This window comes from Pezoporus wallicus, unplaced genomic scaffold, assembly GCF_028554395.1.
Source record: "Pezoporus wallicus isolate ANWC-B61680 ecotype Strahan unplaced genomic scaffold, APGP_CSIRO_Pwel_v1 contig_8166, whole genome shotgun sequence".
Taxonomy (NCBI): domain Eukaryota; kingdom Metazoa; phylum Chordata; class Aves; order Psittaciformes; family Psittacidae; genus Pezoporus; species Pezoporus wallicus.
In genome coordinates, this window is record NW_026638114.1 from 2489619 (window position 1) to 2508145 (window position 18527).

General features: G+C 44.3%; 1 protein-coding gene across 1 annotated transcript in view; it reads right to left on the reverse strand.

Moving 5' to 3' along the window:
- Positions 1–7926, reverse strand: part of ADAMTS2 (ADAM metallopeptidase with thrombospondin type 1 motif 2) — a 173702-nt gene extending 165776 nt beyond the window's left edge. Inside the window, exons 1-2 of the mRNA XM_057409507.1 lie at positions 7721–7926; positions 6429–6790 (exon numbers count right to left, since the gene is read on the reverse strand). Of these exons, the coding sequence (XP_057265490.1) occupies positions 6429–6790; positions 7721–7808 (450 nt within the window). The 5' untranslated portion in view covers positions 7809–7926. The remainder of the gene's footprint in view (positions 1–6428; positions 6791–7720) is intronic.
- Positions 7927–18527: the final 10601 nt, after the last annotated feature.

The window sequence follows — 18527 nt, forward strand, 5'->3', positions numbered from 1 at the left end:
GCCATTAGGTACGTTTTCTTGGGTGTATATGGTTTAATAGTCCGGTTGGAAAATTAGTTCTTGTGTGGTCAAATAGTACAGCTGAGACACTACTACAATGAGGACAAGGCAACACAAGGTCAAGTAGAACATAAGGAAATGCCTATCTTTTATCCAAAGGCCTACAACATACCATAAGATAGCAGTTCTGATTGCCTGAGGATATTCTGTCCAGATGGTGTCCACCTGTATGATGTAGGAAATTACTTACTCTGCTCTCTGATAAAATGTAGGTGAGATGATCCATGCACAGAAGATGCAAAGAAAAAACAACAGTACTCACTGATGACAGAGTTTCTTTTAAGGACAGCAAAATGAGGATGATTTACTCCAGTTAGAGGCTGAATCATAGTGTTTACACTCTCTGTGTTTCATACTACAACTTGTAAAAGGGAAAGTCCCTGCAGTTTACACAGCAGAAGGGGATGTCCAACCAGGCTAGTGCTGTCCAGGACAGGAACAACAGAAACCCAGAGAAGGGGTTATGAAGCAAAGTCTCTGTCCTGCAAAGGTATATCAATATGCTTGAGTGCTGGGCATCAAAAGAGCTCCATCACTTTCTGTCAGGCAATGCAGGTCTTTTATATCATAAGTGTGTATGTGCAGTCGAGCTCTGATTGTACTAAAATGCACATACATGCTTAGATTAAACATATGGAGACCCCAGCTGAATCCAAAGGACTATATGGGTTAATGGAGACCCCACTGACCATTTGCAGAGGAAGAGCTGCTGTTTTCTTAGAGATAATGGCTTTTAAATTGTGTTCTATATTCTGGAATTATTTGCATTTCTTCTGCCACTCTATTATTGCTCTATGTATCCAAAAAGCAAAAAGCTCACAGTGGTTTTTGCCATGGCACAAAAAACAGATGGCAACTTTGGTCTGATCTGGTTTTAATTTAAAGAGAAAATGCTCCGAAATGAAGAGATTATATATGCCAAATTTTAATCCACTAAGAATGGATGTAAGCCCATCATAATGTAAAGGCTAAGAACCTAGCCAACAAAAAAGAATTACTGGAATTACCTGTAGCAGGCATCTGTTTTAACTGTCAGGCTCTCGACCTGACCAGACTTTGAAGACAATATTGTGCTACCTTGAGTTCTGCTCTTTTGCTACATCACAAACCAGTGTAATCCAAAAACCAGATAAAACTGAAACAAAACTAAATTGTAAATCCATATGAAAGCAGGAGACAGATGCCTAAAAGGAAAACTAATACAGTTATATAAGCATGTTTGTCTTCTCCTGGCATATTCATTGTGAGTAGAGCCTTCACCCTCTTATCCAGGTAAATTCCATGACCCACCTAAGGTAAATTCAATGCATCTTCAGCCCTGTGGCCAGCTCCAAGGGAGCATCTCTCTCAGAAAGGTATTTAAGAATATAACCTTAAAACTCACCAATTTCAAAGAGCTCAGGCTCATGCTCACAGTGAAGCAAGATTACACTAAGCAAGGACAGATTTCATAAGGTGTTTAAATGTCTTCAGGAATGCAGGGAACATGGCAGGAAGGAAGGGGGAATATTCCCCCAGGAAAGAGAGGTGGGCATTTCACCTGCGGAGTTGGAATTGCTCTGAGGAAACACCACTGACTGAATTGGGAAGCCACATTTACAATTCACAGGCTTTATGAATACACCCCTGTAAATGAAAGACTGCAAAAAATCAAATTATCCCATTATTTGATTTTAAAAACAGTAACTAAAATAGGAATAATACAAATAACAGATGACACAGTCTTGGGACAATTGACATGCACTTCCATCGGCAGCACCAAAGCACCAGTCAACTCAAGACTCATGACTGGCCAGTAAAGCAAATGGATCAGCACAAACCCGCCCAAGTCAGCCCACTACTACGGCTCCTGTCAGTATTGGGCACGAGCCTACAAAGCACTGCTGGCGGCCCAAGCATTTCTAGAAGAAATAGCATCTGGGCAAGCAGCCAGGCACCAGGCTTCTCTCCAATGGTTTGTGAGGGTTGTTACAGCACACAGTAAAGACTGAGATGTAAAGCAAACCCTGCCTGTTTCATCACATAAGAAGAAACACTTATGTCCATTGTACTGGTGAGGTGATTACGGCTTGGTACCCCCAGACATGTAAGACAGTGCCATAAGAAAACATACAGCCACAGATGTCCTGAATAATAGAAAGTAAGCTATTAAAATAATAGAATTTATATATGACTGCTTGTAGTAACTTTCCATTTTAATGACAATATAGTGACATTTTTTGACAGCTGATATTTTTAACTTTGAAAAAAGGAATAGGATTATAGTAATGAAGCAGAGCTGAGACATCGTGTTGTTACTGAAACTGCTGTTCCTCTCCTTGCTTCTCTGGGCGCTAGATTATACAGATTCTTACATGGAGCTGTGATCCTCTGTCCTTTAGGGTCCTGTCAGTAAGCCTGACTCTGCCTAGTTTAATCATGTGCTTGATATCCATACCAGATGTGGTACTGGTACTGTGTTTCTCCTGTACCTGCTTGTGTTTAATCACACATTCATTCTAGCCCACAAACAATGAATATTATGAGGAGAGTGGGAGAGAGTTTCTATCTCTGAAGTTCCACAACCAAATACTGCCATTCTGTCAGCCTGAAGAAGACATTTTTGGCATATCTGCCTCAAGCACTGCAGTGGTATTTATCACAATAAGAAACTGAGGCGCATAAAGAGTTATTCTACAACAGTACGTTCATCTGCTGGGGTGAAGAAAGGGAGCTGCCATAGTTCAGGCAATAATGTGGAAGGACTCCCATAATCCTATTTTTAATTAGGTCATGGCATTTTCACAGCCTCCAACCACTTCTCCTTTATAGCTAACCCTTAGAGAGGACAGCCAGGTCCCTCATCCTCCAACTGTGCCCACAAGTAAGGATCTGGCCAAGGACCAAGAACATACTCAAGGTGCAGTACCTTCTACAACAGCCAGCAAGCCACAGGCAGCTGATCATGTGGGCTCTGCCACCCTGTGGAAAATGAGTTTGATGCTATCATGCCAACCACAGTGATACCAAGTTGTCCAGAGTGGTTTTATCTTAAGTGGGAAAGCTTTACGAAACTTTGGTTTTAATATGGTAAAAATCACATCCATGACCCAAGAGAGCTGTTAAAAATAGCTATTGACTAGCTTTAACTTTCCAACGATCTGTAAAGACCCATTTCAGCTCTGAAAACACGCCTTGATTACAGACTTCAGAATTTCTCTTCATCTGTCTCTGATTTGATTTTTAGATCAATAAAACGGATTTTGTCATTGACTTCTGTTACGGAAAACTGGGAGCACCCAAACTCCTCAGTCAGGGCAGCAGATAATTCTGTACTTGCATTCACTGTACTTTTTCATTTAGAATTATTGCATATCAAAATTCAATTAGAATTATTGCATATCAAAAACCTTCACCATTTATAGCACACTTCAAAATCTGTTTGCAGACCTACTATTTGAGTGTAAATGCTTCCAACAACTTCTCCTTTTGGCAATACCAACACCACCAGACAGACTCTTCTCAGACAATAATTGGAAAATAAGACACAGTTGGCAGTAAAGTGCAAACCAGAGGGGATGTTCAGAGGAAATAACATCACAAGTTGGCAATGCGGCAGATGCATCCACTGACTTGAACCAGATTCAGTCAACAAAAGTTTGCAATGTAAAGATCAAACTATGAAACTTCAATTCAAATATTATTTCAGCCCTAATGACTGGATGTAAAAGCTGGAAGCCCACCGGAAACACAGACAGATGTCAAACCACCTTCAAAAGAAGAACTTTGAGAAAATGCTAGGAATTACATGAAGCAAGTTTATAACAAACAACTCAACACTTAATCAGTTTACAGCTCAGTTATCAGAGAGCTCCATCATCTCTCTCTCCAAAGTAACCTAGAAAAGGAGGCAGAAGTACTTGGACTATGTTAGAACATTGGCCATGGTGTGCATATTGTAGGCAACTGAAAAAAAATCCATGATACTAAGGCATTTCTCCAACAAAATAAACTAGGTGTGAAGAAAAAAAAGGACACAGAAACCTAGTTGAGAATAGCCTAGTCCATGTCTTCAGGCACATCTAAAATACCAGTAACTCTGAGAATAACATACAGCTCACTGGTCTCTAAGAATGTCTTCCTGCCAATACACTGCTCTAGAAACTCTTCAATACTCTTTGCAAACACCAGAAATGAAAAGGAAAACCAAAAGACAGTTAAGTGCAGTATTAACTTTAGAGTGGGTCAGTTGCTCATTACTGCTGTCCATGGACCAGTGGCTTTTGGGAAACCACTGGTATCATTTCTTGGAGTCTGTGTCATTCTATCGATATCTACTCTAAACTCTCCCACCCCAAGAAAGAAGGAAGCTGAGATGGAGGGAATGGCTAGAGATGGAACATAGTACCCAAGGGACTGGAGTTCAATTTGTTGTTCCACAGTAGATTTACTGCACAATCTCAGGGAAATCATTATGGGGAGATGCTTAGAATTATTGAGGCAATGCTTCCTGCAGGAAGGCTTCAGTGACCTGGGCAAAACCAAACATGTCTCTGCCCTGCAGCATTTACAATGTAGATACACACTGGAGGAAACAGTAAGCCATTTCCAAATGTATTAGCAGAACCACGAAAGTTGTAGTGCCATGCAAGAATCAGTGTGACAGCCAGGTTATCACACAGCGGCTCCTCCACTAGACCAACTCTCCTGCTTCTAATGATAACAAGAGTGCTGGAAAGAGGCAGACACACATGCTGTGGACACAGGTCAAAAATTGAATTCCTTTGATAGCTCTCTGGATTCCAGCCATTTATGACTGCCATTGAGTTGAGGCCTGGCTTCATTCCCTTGTATTTGAGAAGTTGCTTACAAATGCAAAACCAGCAGCATTTCATGAACACTTAGTCATTTCCACATGCAACATGAGGCATTGACTGGTGAGAGTCTTATCCATACTTTGGCCTTAACTCCTGTTATATTTTATCATAAAGCTCTTCTCCAAATATAAGGATCCACACTCTGGCTGACACTGGGAAGAAGGAGCAAGCTCCCCCACTGCCCTTATAGTCAACAGCTGTGCTGATGAGAGAGCACAAGGCAAGCAGCAGGCATCAACAGGATCTTCCTCCACCTTTCAGCACAGATGGAAAAGGAAGAAGAGCTTTGGCTCCACCCCAGTTCTGCAATGCCCAGAGCAAGCAAATCAGACAAAATGATCTGCTCTAAGTGTGGGGAGAGCAAAGCATTTCTGCTTCCTCCCTAGAGGCAGGTCTGCAGGCTCACACTCTGCTTTCTGAACTGCCCTCCTTCCTCAGTCCTAATGCTCCTCTTGCCCTCAGCCAGCTGTCCACATCAAACAACTGCAGCACCAAAACCTGCTCCTCAGAACAGGAATGCATGAAGCTAGGAGAAACCACAGGAAAGGAAAGAGTATTTGATTCCCTTCTATTCTCAGGCAGCCAACACACTATCTCCATACATGTTATCTTCTTGGCACAGCAAATGAACAACTTTCTGTGATTCAGCAAACAGAAATACAACTCACACTGGCTTTTTAGGCAGAGAACAGAGCTCATTAAAATTAAGTAATCTCAGAATCGTGAATTCTAAAGGGTATAGTAGGAAAACATTGTCTGGATAAACTGTTCATTAGCAGATATACAGCCCTTTTCTCACTAAAGAAACTGATGTGCAGTAACCACTGTTCAAACGATGGTATGACAGTTTGGATGTCGGGGACAAGCAGTTGTAACTTGGCTGCTGAACGTGCACTCCAGGGCAGAAAGCTGCAGGAAGTTTTAAACACAGAGCCTTGCAAAATGCCTCGCAGGGAGCTGCTTTGCTTGTAAAACTCAAACTCTTTTGTGACTTTCCATCAATCACTTGATCAGGCAATGAAACTCACCGAGTGAGAGATCCATGAAAACACACTCTGAATACATTAAAATTTTCCAGGGCAAACCCATTTTTACCTCTCAAATTTGCATCCAGGGGAGCCCAGCCCATTATTTGAGGTTAACTCTTCTCAAATCTGCCTCTGCAAACTGGGAGTGCAAAGTGTAAGAAGCTGCTCAGAACCTGCTATTTCATCCCCTGTTTCAAAGCATCAGGCACCTCAAGTAACTTCCCCACAAATCAACATAAATCCTGGCTTCAGCTGCTTCTGTTCCAGCGTAGCTACCACAGAGCATGTGCTCAAACTTCTAGTGCCACTGTCTGTAAAGAAGTGCCTGGTGCAGCGCAGCTATTCCCACACAAGGGAACATTAGTTAATTTGCATTCACAGTTACCATATGAGGTGTGAGTTTCTGACAGTCCACACATTTTATATTTAAAGGCTGGAGGAAATTAATGTAATTATCTTTGATAGAATAACAAAAGTAACTTACCAGCCCATCGCAATTGCTGATAGCGACTGAAGCGTTTGGCAAATCAGTGATATCCCCAACATAGAGGCAATTCCCATAGAGAGGTTCAACGTGAGTCTCGTCAGAGTCCTCCTGCCACTCAACTGTTGCTCCAGGGGCCACGAGCCTGGAGTTTGGCCGCAGCCTGAAGTGAAACTCTCTTCCAAAAACAGTGACATTGTAAAATATTTGCTCATTTGCTGCTTCATGTTGCAAGTCCCCCGTGGCTCTCCTGAAGCGCGCTTTTGGAGGTCCAGACACTAAGTGGGATAGGAACCTGCCTTCTGAATCGGTGCTGGTGGGGATGACAAAGCTGTACTCCTCTATATTCCTCAGAATTGAATCTTTACGGGGAGAAAGCAGGAGAGGAAAGAGACACTAGAACTAAACATATCCTGATGCCGCGGGATTTTTATTCCATTATTCATTAGCACAGCAGACACTTACATAAGGCAGATGGACACTGCACTCTGCACAGGCACAAGCATGAAGTGTGCAGAGTTCATTCAAACTTGCTTTTTGCTCCCCAAAACACCAGACGGCAGCTTGAGCTTCCCCGCCCCGCCGGGACCCCCACTACTGCCCATGCAACACGGTCCCACTACCCTTTGCCCGCCCCGCCGGGACCCCGCACCGCTGCCCACCCAGTGGGTGCTCAGGTCGCGCCCGGGACTTTGGGGCTCCTCGGGCGGCCCGCGATGATGAGAGGACGCTGATTCACTTCGGGAGTGCTCGGAGGGGCTGGGGTAGGGGGTTGGTTTGCAGGTGGCAAGCCCGCAAGGGAAAGACGCGTCCCTCAAACTACCCCGGTGCGGCGGGGATGCGGCGGGTGGCGACAGTAACGCCAGGGGCAGCGACCGGCAGCGGGCTCAGCGGGAGCCCCGAGAGTTTGGGACGGCGGCGATGGCCGGGGCAGGAGGAGGAGGCGGCAGAGGAGCTGCCATGTGCTTCATCCCGCATGGGGAACTCCAGGCGCCGCGCCCTGCCCGCCGGGGCTCGCCCCCTCCGCGGGGCAGGCTGCGGTCGCAGCGCTGTCACTGCCGGCGGGGCTCCCGAGTCCCTTCCCCGCCGGCGGCGCCGGGTGCCTCCGTCCACGTCCCCGTCCCCGCCTGCCGCTTGCAGGAAACAACTGGAAACCCGGCAAAAGTAGCCGCAGAAGAAGTTCAAGGGGAGCGGAAAGCCGCGGGGGGGGGACGAGCCGCCACTTCAGACGGGAGGGCTGCAAGGCACCGGGACAAAGCCAGCAGCCCAAAGGCGTCTCGGCGGAGACCTACCTCTGTCCCCGGGGCGCCGCAGGGCGCCGGCGGGCAGGGCGAGAGCGCAGCAGAGCAGGACGAGGGCGATGCCCGCGGGAGGGTCCATCGCGGTGGCCCCGGCCCGACGCGGGGGGCCGGTGCCCGGGCTGCCCGCAGCCGGGGCGGGCCAGGCGGCAGCCCCGCTCCGCGCCTCTCCGCGCCGCTCAGCGTTGCCCCGCGCCCCGCCGCCCGCGCATTCGCCCAGCCGCAGCCGCAGCGGCAGTGGCGGCCGCGCTCCCGGCTCGCAGCGAAGCAGAGACACCAGGAGGCGGCGGGGGTATAATACTGGATACACAGGGCGTGCGGGAGTGAAGTCAGGCTGATTGACAGAGGCGCTGCCACACGGCGCAGCCGGGCCGAGGGGAGCGGGGACCGCCCGCCCCGCCGGGCAGCTCCGGGGACCGCCCGGCCCCGCCGCCAGGCACCCCCAGCCGGGACCCGCCTCTGCGCCGCTCGGGACGGGACCCGGGAGCGGCTTGGGGGGGGGGGCGATGGACAACAGTGAATATCCACCCCCACCCCGGGATCGGGAGCCCCCCGAGCGGGGACAGAGCCCTGGGATCCCGATGCGCGGTCCCGGCTCCAGCCGGGGAATTCACACGGAATTCCCTAGAAAACCCGAGCCCGACGGGACAAACGCTGGGCTCCTCGGGATGAGTTCCCTTGGAGCCTCGGGTTCCCGTTGAAAGCAAGGAGCCGAATGGGAGGAGTGCCACCAACACGTGCAACCATGATCAGAGATCTTCACCCCACAAAATCAGTGACCCCACACAGCCATTTCACAGGAATGACTGTTTGCACTATTCACCAGTAAGACTGAAATTACTTGCTGCAAAGCCATCTGAGACTAAATATCTGCAAATGGAGAGAGAGGCCGGGAAAACGAAAGGAATACTATAAATATGATGTAGAAGAAGATTTTTTAAATAATTCAATAACCAAGAGCGGCCTTCATGGAAAAAAAAAAAAAAAAAAAAAAAAAGATCCAAGTTATATTTGTTTCCATATGGCCAGGATAAATGCCATCCTGCTTCTTCCTTTCAGATAATGTATGTATTTCCTGAGCTGTTCCATTATCAGGTTTGCAGGTTTCTCCTCCCTTCAGCCTTGCAGAGTCCTCCAGCCCGTCCTGGGCACTCACTGCTCCAAGGCCTCACCCACCACAGGTTGAGCAGAGCTGCATCCGCATGGGTTGAGCCCTGCTGGAAACCAGCATGTGATGGCTTCCTGCGGGATGCTGGTCCTCTGCCAAGGAATTTTCCTGGGTATCCTTGACTATTCTTGCTCCTTTATGATAAAGGGCCCAGTTATAACCTCCCATCTCAATATTATGGACAACAAGTGAAGGGTATAGAAGAAAAATAACATTTGCCTAGTACTGCCCACACTGGTGACTGGGTTTTATGGACCTCAGGCCTGATCAGTTAGGGCAGTACATGATTTTTCTGCTTGCTTAGTTTGTTATTCAGGTTTGGTTTTCCCATTTCTTCAGGTTAAGGATAAAAAGAGAAAGATTATTCTGAATAATGGAGTAGATCAATTTGCACGTTACATTCGAACATCCCTTTACTTATCTTCTCAAATGACTTCTGTTGGGATTGCTTCCACACCGGGCTTTCCCAGTTCTTCCTTTTACTTTGTTTTTCTGTTTTTCTTTGTTTTGTTTTGTTTGTGAGTCCATATTGAGCAGCTTCTCTCTCTTAAAATCTCATATACTTTCATCAGTACACAGCTGGTAAAGTTCCAACTTCGTTTTTATTGGACTTGTATTTTAAGCTGATGATGTGGCTTTTTAATGTTCCATCCATCCCATCCTGCTGAAATTGAAATAACTTCTGCTCATAAACTTGAAAGGGAGAGGGGTTGGCCCTGTGTTTGAAATCAGACTTTTTATTTGTATCTGATACAGCCAGAAAAAAATAAGGAGACAGAGTATATTATAGAAATACAAAAAGCCCAGACAATGGTTCTACTAATTAAGATGGGTTTTTACTCTTGAAACTATTGGAGATTAGCAAATATGCTTTAATACGGATAACAGCTGCACTGCAGAGTAATGATATAAACAAAAAGCATCAGTAACTGCCTTCATGTGGAAGTTCATTTCTATACAGAAACCAAGTTCCACGTACACATGTTAGCTTACTACATGGGGCCAGGACCCCAAAGCTCCTCAAGCTTGAGGAGTTCCTGGGGCTGTTTCACAACCTTCTTTAAAATCTTAAACAAAACCAAACTGAGAACAAGTGTCAAACAACAGAGCCAGATCTGCAGCTGGGGAGAGCTGTGCTTCCACTGAACTCACTGGAATAAATCCTGGTTCCACTCTGAAGTCAGTAAGAGTTTTGCCATTGACTTCAACAGAGCCAAGATTTCCTGCCACAGATTCACGATCCCAATTTAGACTGACTGAGGATGTGCCCCACAGCACAGCAATGGGCCCATTATGCTGCCAGAGCAAAACTGGATCCATGTTTGATCCTGGGGAGGGGATCCAAAGCATGCCAACCATCACAGAGCCTGAATGAGTGAAATTCAAGAACAGTTCTTCCCTCCTTGCTCTTACACCACTATAGCAGAGACATTCAGGGGAGCGCTGTCTGCAAGACCAGTTCTTCCCCATTTCCTAAAGTATTTGCCCAGGATTCTTGGCACGGGCAGCCGAGGTGCTGCCTGGTTTCCATGGCAGGGCCTCGCCATGGCTGCCTCCAGCAGGACACTTCACATGGTTTTAGAATAAGCTAGAAAAACTCAACGTGGAATGCATGTACTGCTGCGTTACTCAGAGCCCACGGACCTCTACATTAATTGGTGTGAACGAAGCCACCTCATGTTTCATTTCTTGGAATAAAGGAAGGAGGGCTATATACTGTAACTATGCTCCCATAATTTGATCTGAGGGGATCCTGTGCTGCTGCCATCACATGCACAGATGGGTGCCTTTGCTGGTGGCAGGCCTGTAGAAAAGAGACAATAATAATGTGTCCCCTGAATGAACACCAGGCTAAAGGAAAGGTGTTCAAGCAGCATATGCTCAAAATACCCAGAGTAGCTTTACACAAGGTACCTGAGGTACAAACGGTTCTGTAACTGAACCAGGATATTGCTCAGCACAGGTTGCCCAAGTATTTACTTGGATTTACAGATCTTCTAGTCCACGCCGAGTTTCTGCTATCAGTTCCTGTTCTAGCAAGGGCAGAAGCTGTATAAACTGCAGGCAGACCTTCCCTGAGGAGATGTTCTCGCAACATTTAACTTTGCGTACCAAAACGAAGAGATCCTAAGCTTAAATCACCAGCTACTGCTAGGAAAGTCTTCAAGACACATAGAACTGCACATGACGAGGAGGAACCTTGTCTCTGAGATTTCTGTTTTCAAGGGTCAATCAACCTTTTCCCTGTGTCAGTGGTGCTGTGAGGGGAGATGCAGGATCGCAGCGCTGTGCCTTCTCGAAAGGGCACACCATCACCTGAGCAGGTAACAGGCTGCTCACAGCCCTCATGAGCCTAAGCACTCCAAGCTCTTCAGCAAGAGGCTTCCCAGGAAAGGAGAGTTCTCATGTCTGACCTCCCTATGGGGTACAGGAATCCTTTCTGCATAAGGGCTGTGTGCTGCCTGCTGTATATTCCTTATGCAGACATTTCATCCTTACCTGATACGCAGCCTTTGTGACTATGCAACATTATAAGGATTAGTAAAAAAGAGAAATAAAATAGCATGCCAGTTAATTCCCTCCACACTTGCCATGTCCAAGCTCTGTATTGTTGGAACCCTTTGTCATTATATGGCAATGTTACATCCTGCCTAGAAAAAAAGCGTGTATTTAATGCTGACTTTGAAGTAGTGTATGCTAAAGAGCAGTAACTAAAACTGGAACAGTCCTGCCTTTCCCCCTTTACATGAGCACAGTAATGAAATGATCCATCACACAAGAGCCAGACCAATGTAACAATTAATAAATTACCAATTTTTCTTCTTTTTTTTAGTTTTTACAAAAGAAAGTGCCAAAGAAACATTCTAAGAAAAAAAAAAAGTGACAAGAAACTAAATTAAAGCAGTAATACCCAGGCTAGTCTTTTTCATTCCTGGAGTAAGAAATGAGGTACTATTACAAACAATAGTACATCTTTAATTGGTAACTAATAAAATCCTGCCTACAACAGGAGAGCTACTGACTGTATAAAAGGGCATCTCCTCTGTGGACTCAGCCTGAGATTTCCAATAGCCAGCTCCCAAACCCTCGCCACTTACATTCAGAGTGCCCAGGCAGACAGGTCCTCACCAGACATGGGTGATCCCGCTGACAGGAGCGGCACAGGATGTGTCCCACAGCTTCAGGGGCTTAAGGAGCTATATTGACAAAAACTTAAGCTGATGTATGGTAGTTTTGAACCCTGGTACTGTTGGACTACTGGACTTGACTCTCACTTCAGCTAGCTAAGATTCAAGTGTACAGTCTTCCAAGGCGGAACGGAGCAGCAGGCATTCTTCCCAGCCTCGCTCCATGTGTCAGTGCTACCCATGTGTTAGGTATACCAAAGGTGAGGAGGCTGCCTGAAATCACACAGCCTTAAGATTAATCTGGCCACATGAACACCAGCTGTGGACACCCTCTCAGGTCGCTGATAGCACAGGTTCAAATTCCTTCTGCACTGGCCAGAGCTCCTGCCTGATCAGAGGCTTGCAGCTGAACTGTACACACACACACCACTTTGTACTCAGATGCAGGGAGGGAAGGAATAGAACTAGGGGGGTGGATGCGAGTTTCCTTCAGCTTCTTCTGTATTTGGTTCAGCCACTTTGTCCTGATCCTGTGGCCCACTGTAAATGTTCCATCCTGATTCCCCTTTACATTTTCTCTGTCAGCGTAACACATAAAATGTCATTGTTACCACTTCTTTCACTAATCACCTGTATTTAACTGCTGGTTGCAATTGTCTTTTGATAAATAGTACAATCCCTCCCCTACATTTTCACCTTGATTCTTTCTGTGCAGATTTATTGCCTCGCTATTAATATTCCAGCCATGTGATTTATCCCAGCATGTTCCCGGAATACTTGCCTTCCCTATATAAATATTTGAATGATCTTAATTTCAACTAATTAGTACTGGGACATTTGATTTCCCTCTTGAAGGAGTCTCATTTGTTACTAACCAGTTCCTTCCCAGTTTATGAGAGATCTATTTTGAGGGGAGAAAATAGCCACTGAACGAACCAAACACTTTTGCAAACTGTTCTACCCTTCTTCATATTGTTCACGTCAATATGGTGCCAAAATGACTCTCCTAGGTCTGAAACCTCAGAAACATCACATACACAGGCAGTGACAATAAAACATTCCTACCCTATCCATCAGTCATTACAGAAAGACAGACCTCATTTTACATATTATGGCACAAAATTGGGCAAGGCACCAAGTTCAGATTTGTGCAAGATCTGGGAGACAGAACCAAAGTTAGATGGCCCTAAGATCTATCACCCTCTGGGGCATCCGTTTCCCTGTCAGCTTTACATAGAACACAAGCTTACAGCAACCCAGCCCCACTAAAGGGGTTGGGTTTTTTTCCCAGTGCAATTGTAGCCATACATCATTTCCCCTGAAAAACATTTAGCAAGTTTGGCCGAAATATTTTGGCTCTGTCTGCCCTGACATTTTAACAAGAAAAGACTCAACATCTTCCAGAAGAAACATTTCTGGAGGAAAAAAAAACATGTTTCTAGTCAACATCCTAATTCATTGTTGAGAAACAGTTTTAATGGAGCAGTTTCAACCAGCCATGCTTGCAGATTGCTCTGCTAGAAAGAGACGGTCTCCAAAGCATTTCAGCCATGCAGATTTCTTCACCCTCCAGAAAAACCACACCACTCATTTTCACTGATTCACCCACTGCTGACAGCATTCATCGCTTGTTCAGTCTAGGCATTGTTTTAGCGAGTAAGGGCGCAGAGAGAGTATAGGCACATGAAGAGTATACATTTAAGAGTGTATACACATAAAGAGTATACCTTAAGAAATAAAGCAAAAGTATTCTTTACAACTACTAGAAAATGTCTCTGAAATATTTCTTTATAAATCTAATTGAGTATAGACAAAAACCAGCATTTTCCCCAAAATAAGGGAGTTAAGAAACATGAGTTTTTAAATGAAGCCTTATCAAGATCTTCAGATTCAATTCTCTCTTCAAATAACACAAATTCTACTTGCCAGTTGCCTGTTTCACAGCTGCAACTCTGATAATAGAACATCTTAGTAATTTATATCTTCACTAAAAACAAATACCCATTTAAAATAGACCGGGAGATTTTCCAGCCTCAGAACCATTATTTGTATATTTGTATTGAAGTTATGCCTAGAAGGCCCCGTGGAGACTGAGGTCTATTGAGTTAGTGAGACAGTGAAGAAAGTGACCTGCCTAAGTCCAAAGTTCAACGCAGCAATTCGGCAAACAAGCAGAAAAATAAGGATTTCCATCCCAAAATGCAGGCAGGTGGTAGAATGTTTCCAAAAGTCATCCCTGCAACCCCTATCTCTTACTTGCAGACGGCGCTTTTCAACTCGTATTTATTCCTTACATTTACAAACAGTTTATCGGAATAATTATTTCCTTTAACAACACAAGTCTCAAGCTATTTCCCTTCTCCCTTCTCACCGCCCACCCACCACCTCGAGAGATGCTGAGCATTTGCAACTCAGCTTTCCTTTTTTTTTTAACTTAATCATGCTTTCTGGGAGCCATAAAGCTGAAAGGGAGAAAACCGTAAATAATTGCACCTTCAGAGATGGGTTTAAGCTTTAAGCAGTGGCAGAAATACCAAGTTCATGTGCTGGCACCCCGCTTGATCAGAGAAGTCCTTACAAATTAGGTTAAGAGAAATGTACTGCTGTCCAGGATCCTGTATCTTAAGAGGGTTTTCATCAGCCACAGAAATGACAGAATTTCTGTAGCTTCCGTTTAAGTATATAAGTAACACAGAAGGAAAAGCACAGCAGATTACTGGGATCTTGTCCAATATGGAATATCTGCAGCCTCAAGTCAAACAAGCTCAGAGGGTTCATGGAATTTGCCTCAGTGAGAGCTGCCAACTCAGAGGGAAGGTCATAGCCACACTGCTTAAGAGATAAAGGAAAACACTTTTCAGGCAGTCAGGAGATGGAAAACTCTTGGGAATGTGCATTTTCTACCTTACAAAAGGAGATTTATATTGAAGTTGTGAATTTTGCATTTCCTTTAGCTCCAGTCTCCAAACATGCCAAATTATGCGACATTGCACATGGAAGCTCTACCTAACCCTTCAATCATTCAGATGAAGGAATGAGGGCAGGAATTCTTTAGGAATACTTGAAAGCAAGCCTTCTGCATCATTTGGCACTAAAAATCTCAACACAAGTGCTATGACTAGAATAGTTCTTATTCACCTTTATCATGCAGAAACTGAACCCCAACCCTGCCTTCCTTTTAACCCGAGAACAGAACTTCCTTGAGTGTGAGCTGGCGGTCCTAGGCTCTACTATAAATTGTGTCTCCCTGGCATCAAAGGAGAATAGCATGGAAAAACTCTAGTAAGCCCAGGGCCATTATTGAAACACATACAGTAAAATAACCAAATGTTTCTGGCTGTTCTTCAGCCATTCTTATGCAGTGTTAGGGTCTAGTCCACAATATGAATAGCTCTAACTTGGGTACACATGCTGCATGTTTGCCTTATAAACTAAATAAAACCTGGGTTATACAAAAAGTTGTTGCAGCTTAAGAAAGTCTGATTTAGTGGAAATAATAAAGTTCACAGAAATGGAAACTTAGGGGAACACGTTCAGAAAGAAAAATATGAAACAATTTTCACCTGAAAATTCAAAGCTGTGAAAAGCCGGCTTGGGGCAGCAAATGCAAATCACACATTAGGCGTTTCAGTGCCCTGAGGGGAAAATCTGGATGTTTCTAATGACCTTCTTCATTTCACAAATGTAAGAAAATCGGTTTCAAACAGATATCTAATGTTTAGCAAATTTATAGCTGGCTTTTGCTCCACTTTCAACCAATGGCTGACAAGTAGACTGCAGCGCTCAGTCCATGACCTGAAAGCTTGTTAGCAGCCTTCCTTGTTCTTTGGTTCTTTGTATTGATTTCAGAGTATCACAGGGAGTATCTTATGATTGTTCCTGTCCTTTATAGACATATAAATCAAGAGTAAATTCACTGAACTCAGAGCTGTGACCCTCATGTGAAATGGATGTTAATACAATCAGAATCACCTACTGACAATGAGAATTTGAATTATTCCAGCCTGCTGTGCTTGCAGCGTCCCAGCCTCTAACATGTAGTTTTTGACGATTATTTTAAGTGCCTTTCATAGTCAGACAGCAAAGAATCCCTAAATACAGAAGTAGCTGTCTACCAAATGTGATACCCTACAGTTTATTTCCTCAGCTATCATGTGGTAATTTGGGGCTTTGGGGGCTGCTTAAGTTTCAAAACAGTTAACTGCCTGCAGTGGAGTACTTTATCGATCTGTTTTCATGCTCACAGCAATGATGTGATACTACATAAGGGATACTCTATCAATGATCAAAGTGCATAAGCTTTGCATTCCCTGACAAGCTTTTCTACCTATAACTTCTGGGTTCTGTCTGCTTTAGGCAGTGCTATACACAAATTACTGAGCCTCAAAAGCGGTCCGGGGATCTTGTCTATGTCAAAGATGAATTCTTTAAAAGCAGGAACAACTCTTTAATTTCTCACCTATGTCTGTTCACGAGTGCGAGGCCTCTCCATGTCTCCAAAGCAGCAGGACAGACCTGCAGGACTCCCTGCAGCTTTCTCCAGCTGGAAGGCATGTTTTGGTTGAGTGGACAGGGCCATCAGCCACCAGGAATAGCTGTGCCTTTCACTTTGCGTATATCCTTCCGGCATTCCCGTTTACAAATGGTAAAGATTGTAGCATGCAGCTCTGCCAGGGCACTGCCGGAGTACAAACATGATCACTCTGCCAGTGAAATAGTAGGTAAAATGACATCTGCCTTTTAATTGCAACTGATGCAATTCTCGATAGAACATGTCTGCTTTATGTTTCACAGCTTAATAAAACTGTGTAAAATATTCATCATCATTAGATGGCATATTACAAAAGGATTTAAACAGGACTAAATTACAAATAATCTCTCTACATTGAGCTTCTGGCAAGTTCTGTAGAGACTGAGAACGCAACTGCCATCAAATAGAATACAGAATAACACACCTCCTCCCTAAACATGGTCAGTCTCTCATTGCTGCTTAGACTGAAGACACCAAAAAAAGCCCGTCCATGAGTCAGACCCTATCAGTTCTGTAGGCTCCAGGCTTCTGGCCCTCTCTGGAAACATTCCATTCACTACGGAAGAGAATTAAGCTGGTTTTCTTTTTAAATCAAACCTACACAGGCTCATAATCCATCAGGCAACTTCACAGCATATACACATCTGCATAATCCTCCTGAAGTTGCATAACTCTCCAGCTGTCCTCAGGAGAGGGATTTCGTTCTGTGCCTGACAGGTTTTGCAAGAAGTACATGTTCTGCAGAGTATGCATGGACTGATGTGCGTGATACTGGGGAGGGTTCCTAAAACTAATCAGGTTTTAATCTGCCTACCTCCCTTCTGTAAAACCTGCCTTCACTGCTGTTGTGTATGCACAAACACAGATTCACAACTAAGGGACAGACAGTAACTCCTTTGGTTCTAAAAGTGACTCCATTTAAATGTTTTAAGAAGAGCCAAATATTCTTCTGAACTGTATTCTCTCTTAGAATAGAAATGGCATATTTATCATGTCAACTGGCAGTAGCTAAATTAATAATTCAATATGATGGTAATCATGAGACTTCTCATATACATACAGAGTGCTAAAATACATGTAGCATCTTTATAGTTTTCAGTATTACAGCCATTTCCTCAGAATGGTAAAGCCCAACATCTGTTCTATTTTACAGAATAGAATAGAACCTTTAATTAAAACCATAGACTTTGAAAAATCTTCTCCTTAGTTTACTGTAGTTCACAGATCTCACAGACCATACAGGCTTTACCACTAGTAACAATTCTTTTCTTAAGCCCAGAGCCATCCTACAGGTAGTATCTGAATCATAGAATCATAGAATCAACTAGGTTGGAAAAGACATTGAAGATCATCAAGTCCAACCATTACCCCAGGGCTGCCAAGACCACCACTATGTCACTGAGAATAGTTTCTTAGGTTCCTGATGCACTGTCTCAAGAAGAAATAACTCTGATTATAAATTATGCTGATCATGAAACACATCAAGAACAGAAGTGGAAATGCAGCTATAGCACAAACCATACACAAATCTGACTTTTTCCCCATGGAAAATGAATCTCTTCCTAGAGAGCTGCAAATACCATCTCCATGACTCCTTCATCCCTTCACTCTAAGTTGCTACTGAAATGTTATTTGCTGCTGGATATGTATGAATCAAAAATATGAGCAATTTTGGCTTTGAGGGACAAGGGAAAAACAGTTGAGTTTAGTGTATTCAAGAAACCTGCAGTATTTCTTCCTCCAGCTGGCAGCGTAGCATAGCTGGTAGCTGCCATGTTCCATGGGAGAAGAGAGAAAAGCAAATGCTCCTTATGACCAGACTAAGTATTTCTAAAATGCTCTTTCCCAAGGTTACTGAGACAAAGAGTTATTTCATTCTTTTCCAAGCTTTTTAGACATTTCCCTCTTGCAGTGCTCTTGCTTGCTGATGGTGTTCCACCTAGCTTCATTCCTTAATGCCATTTTAGCACAGGC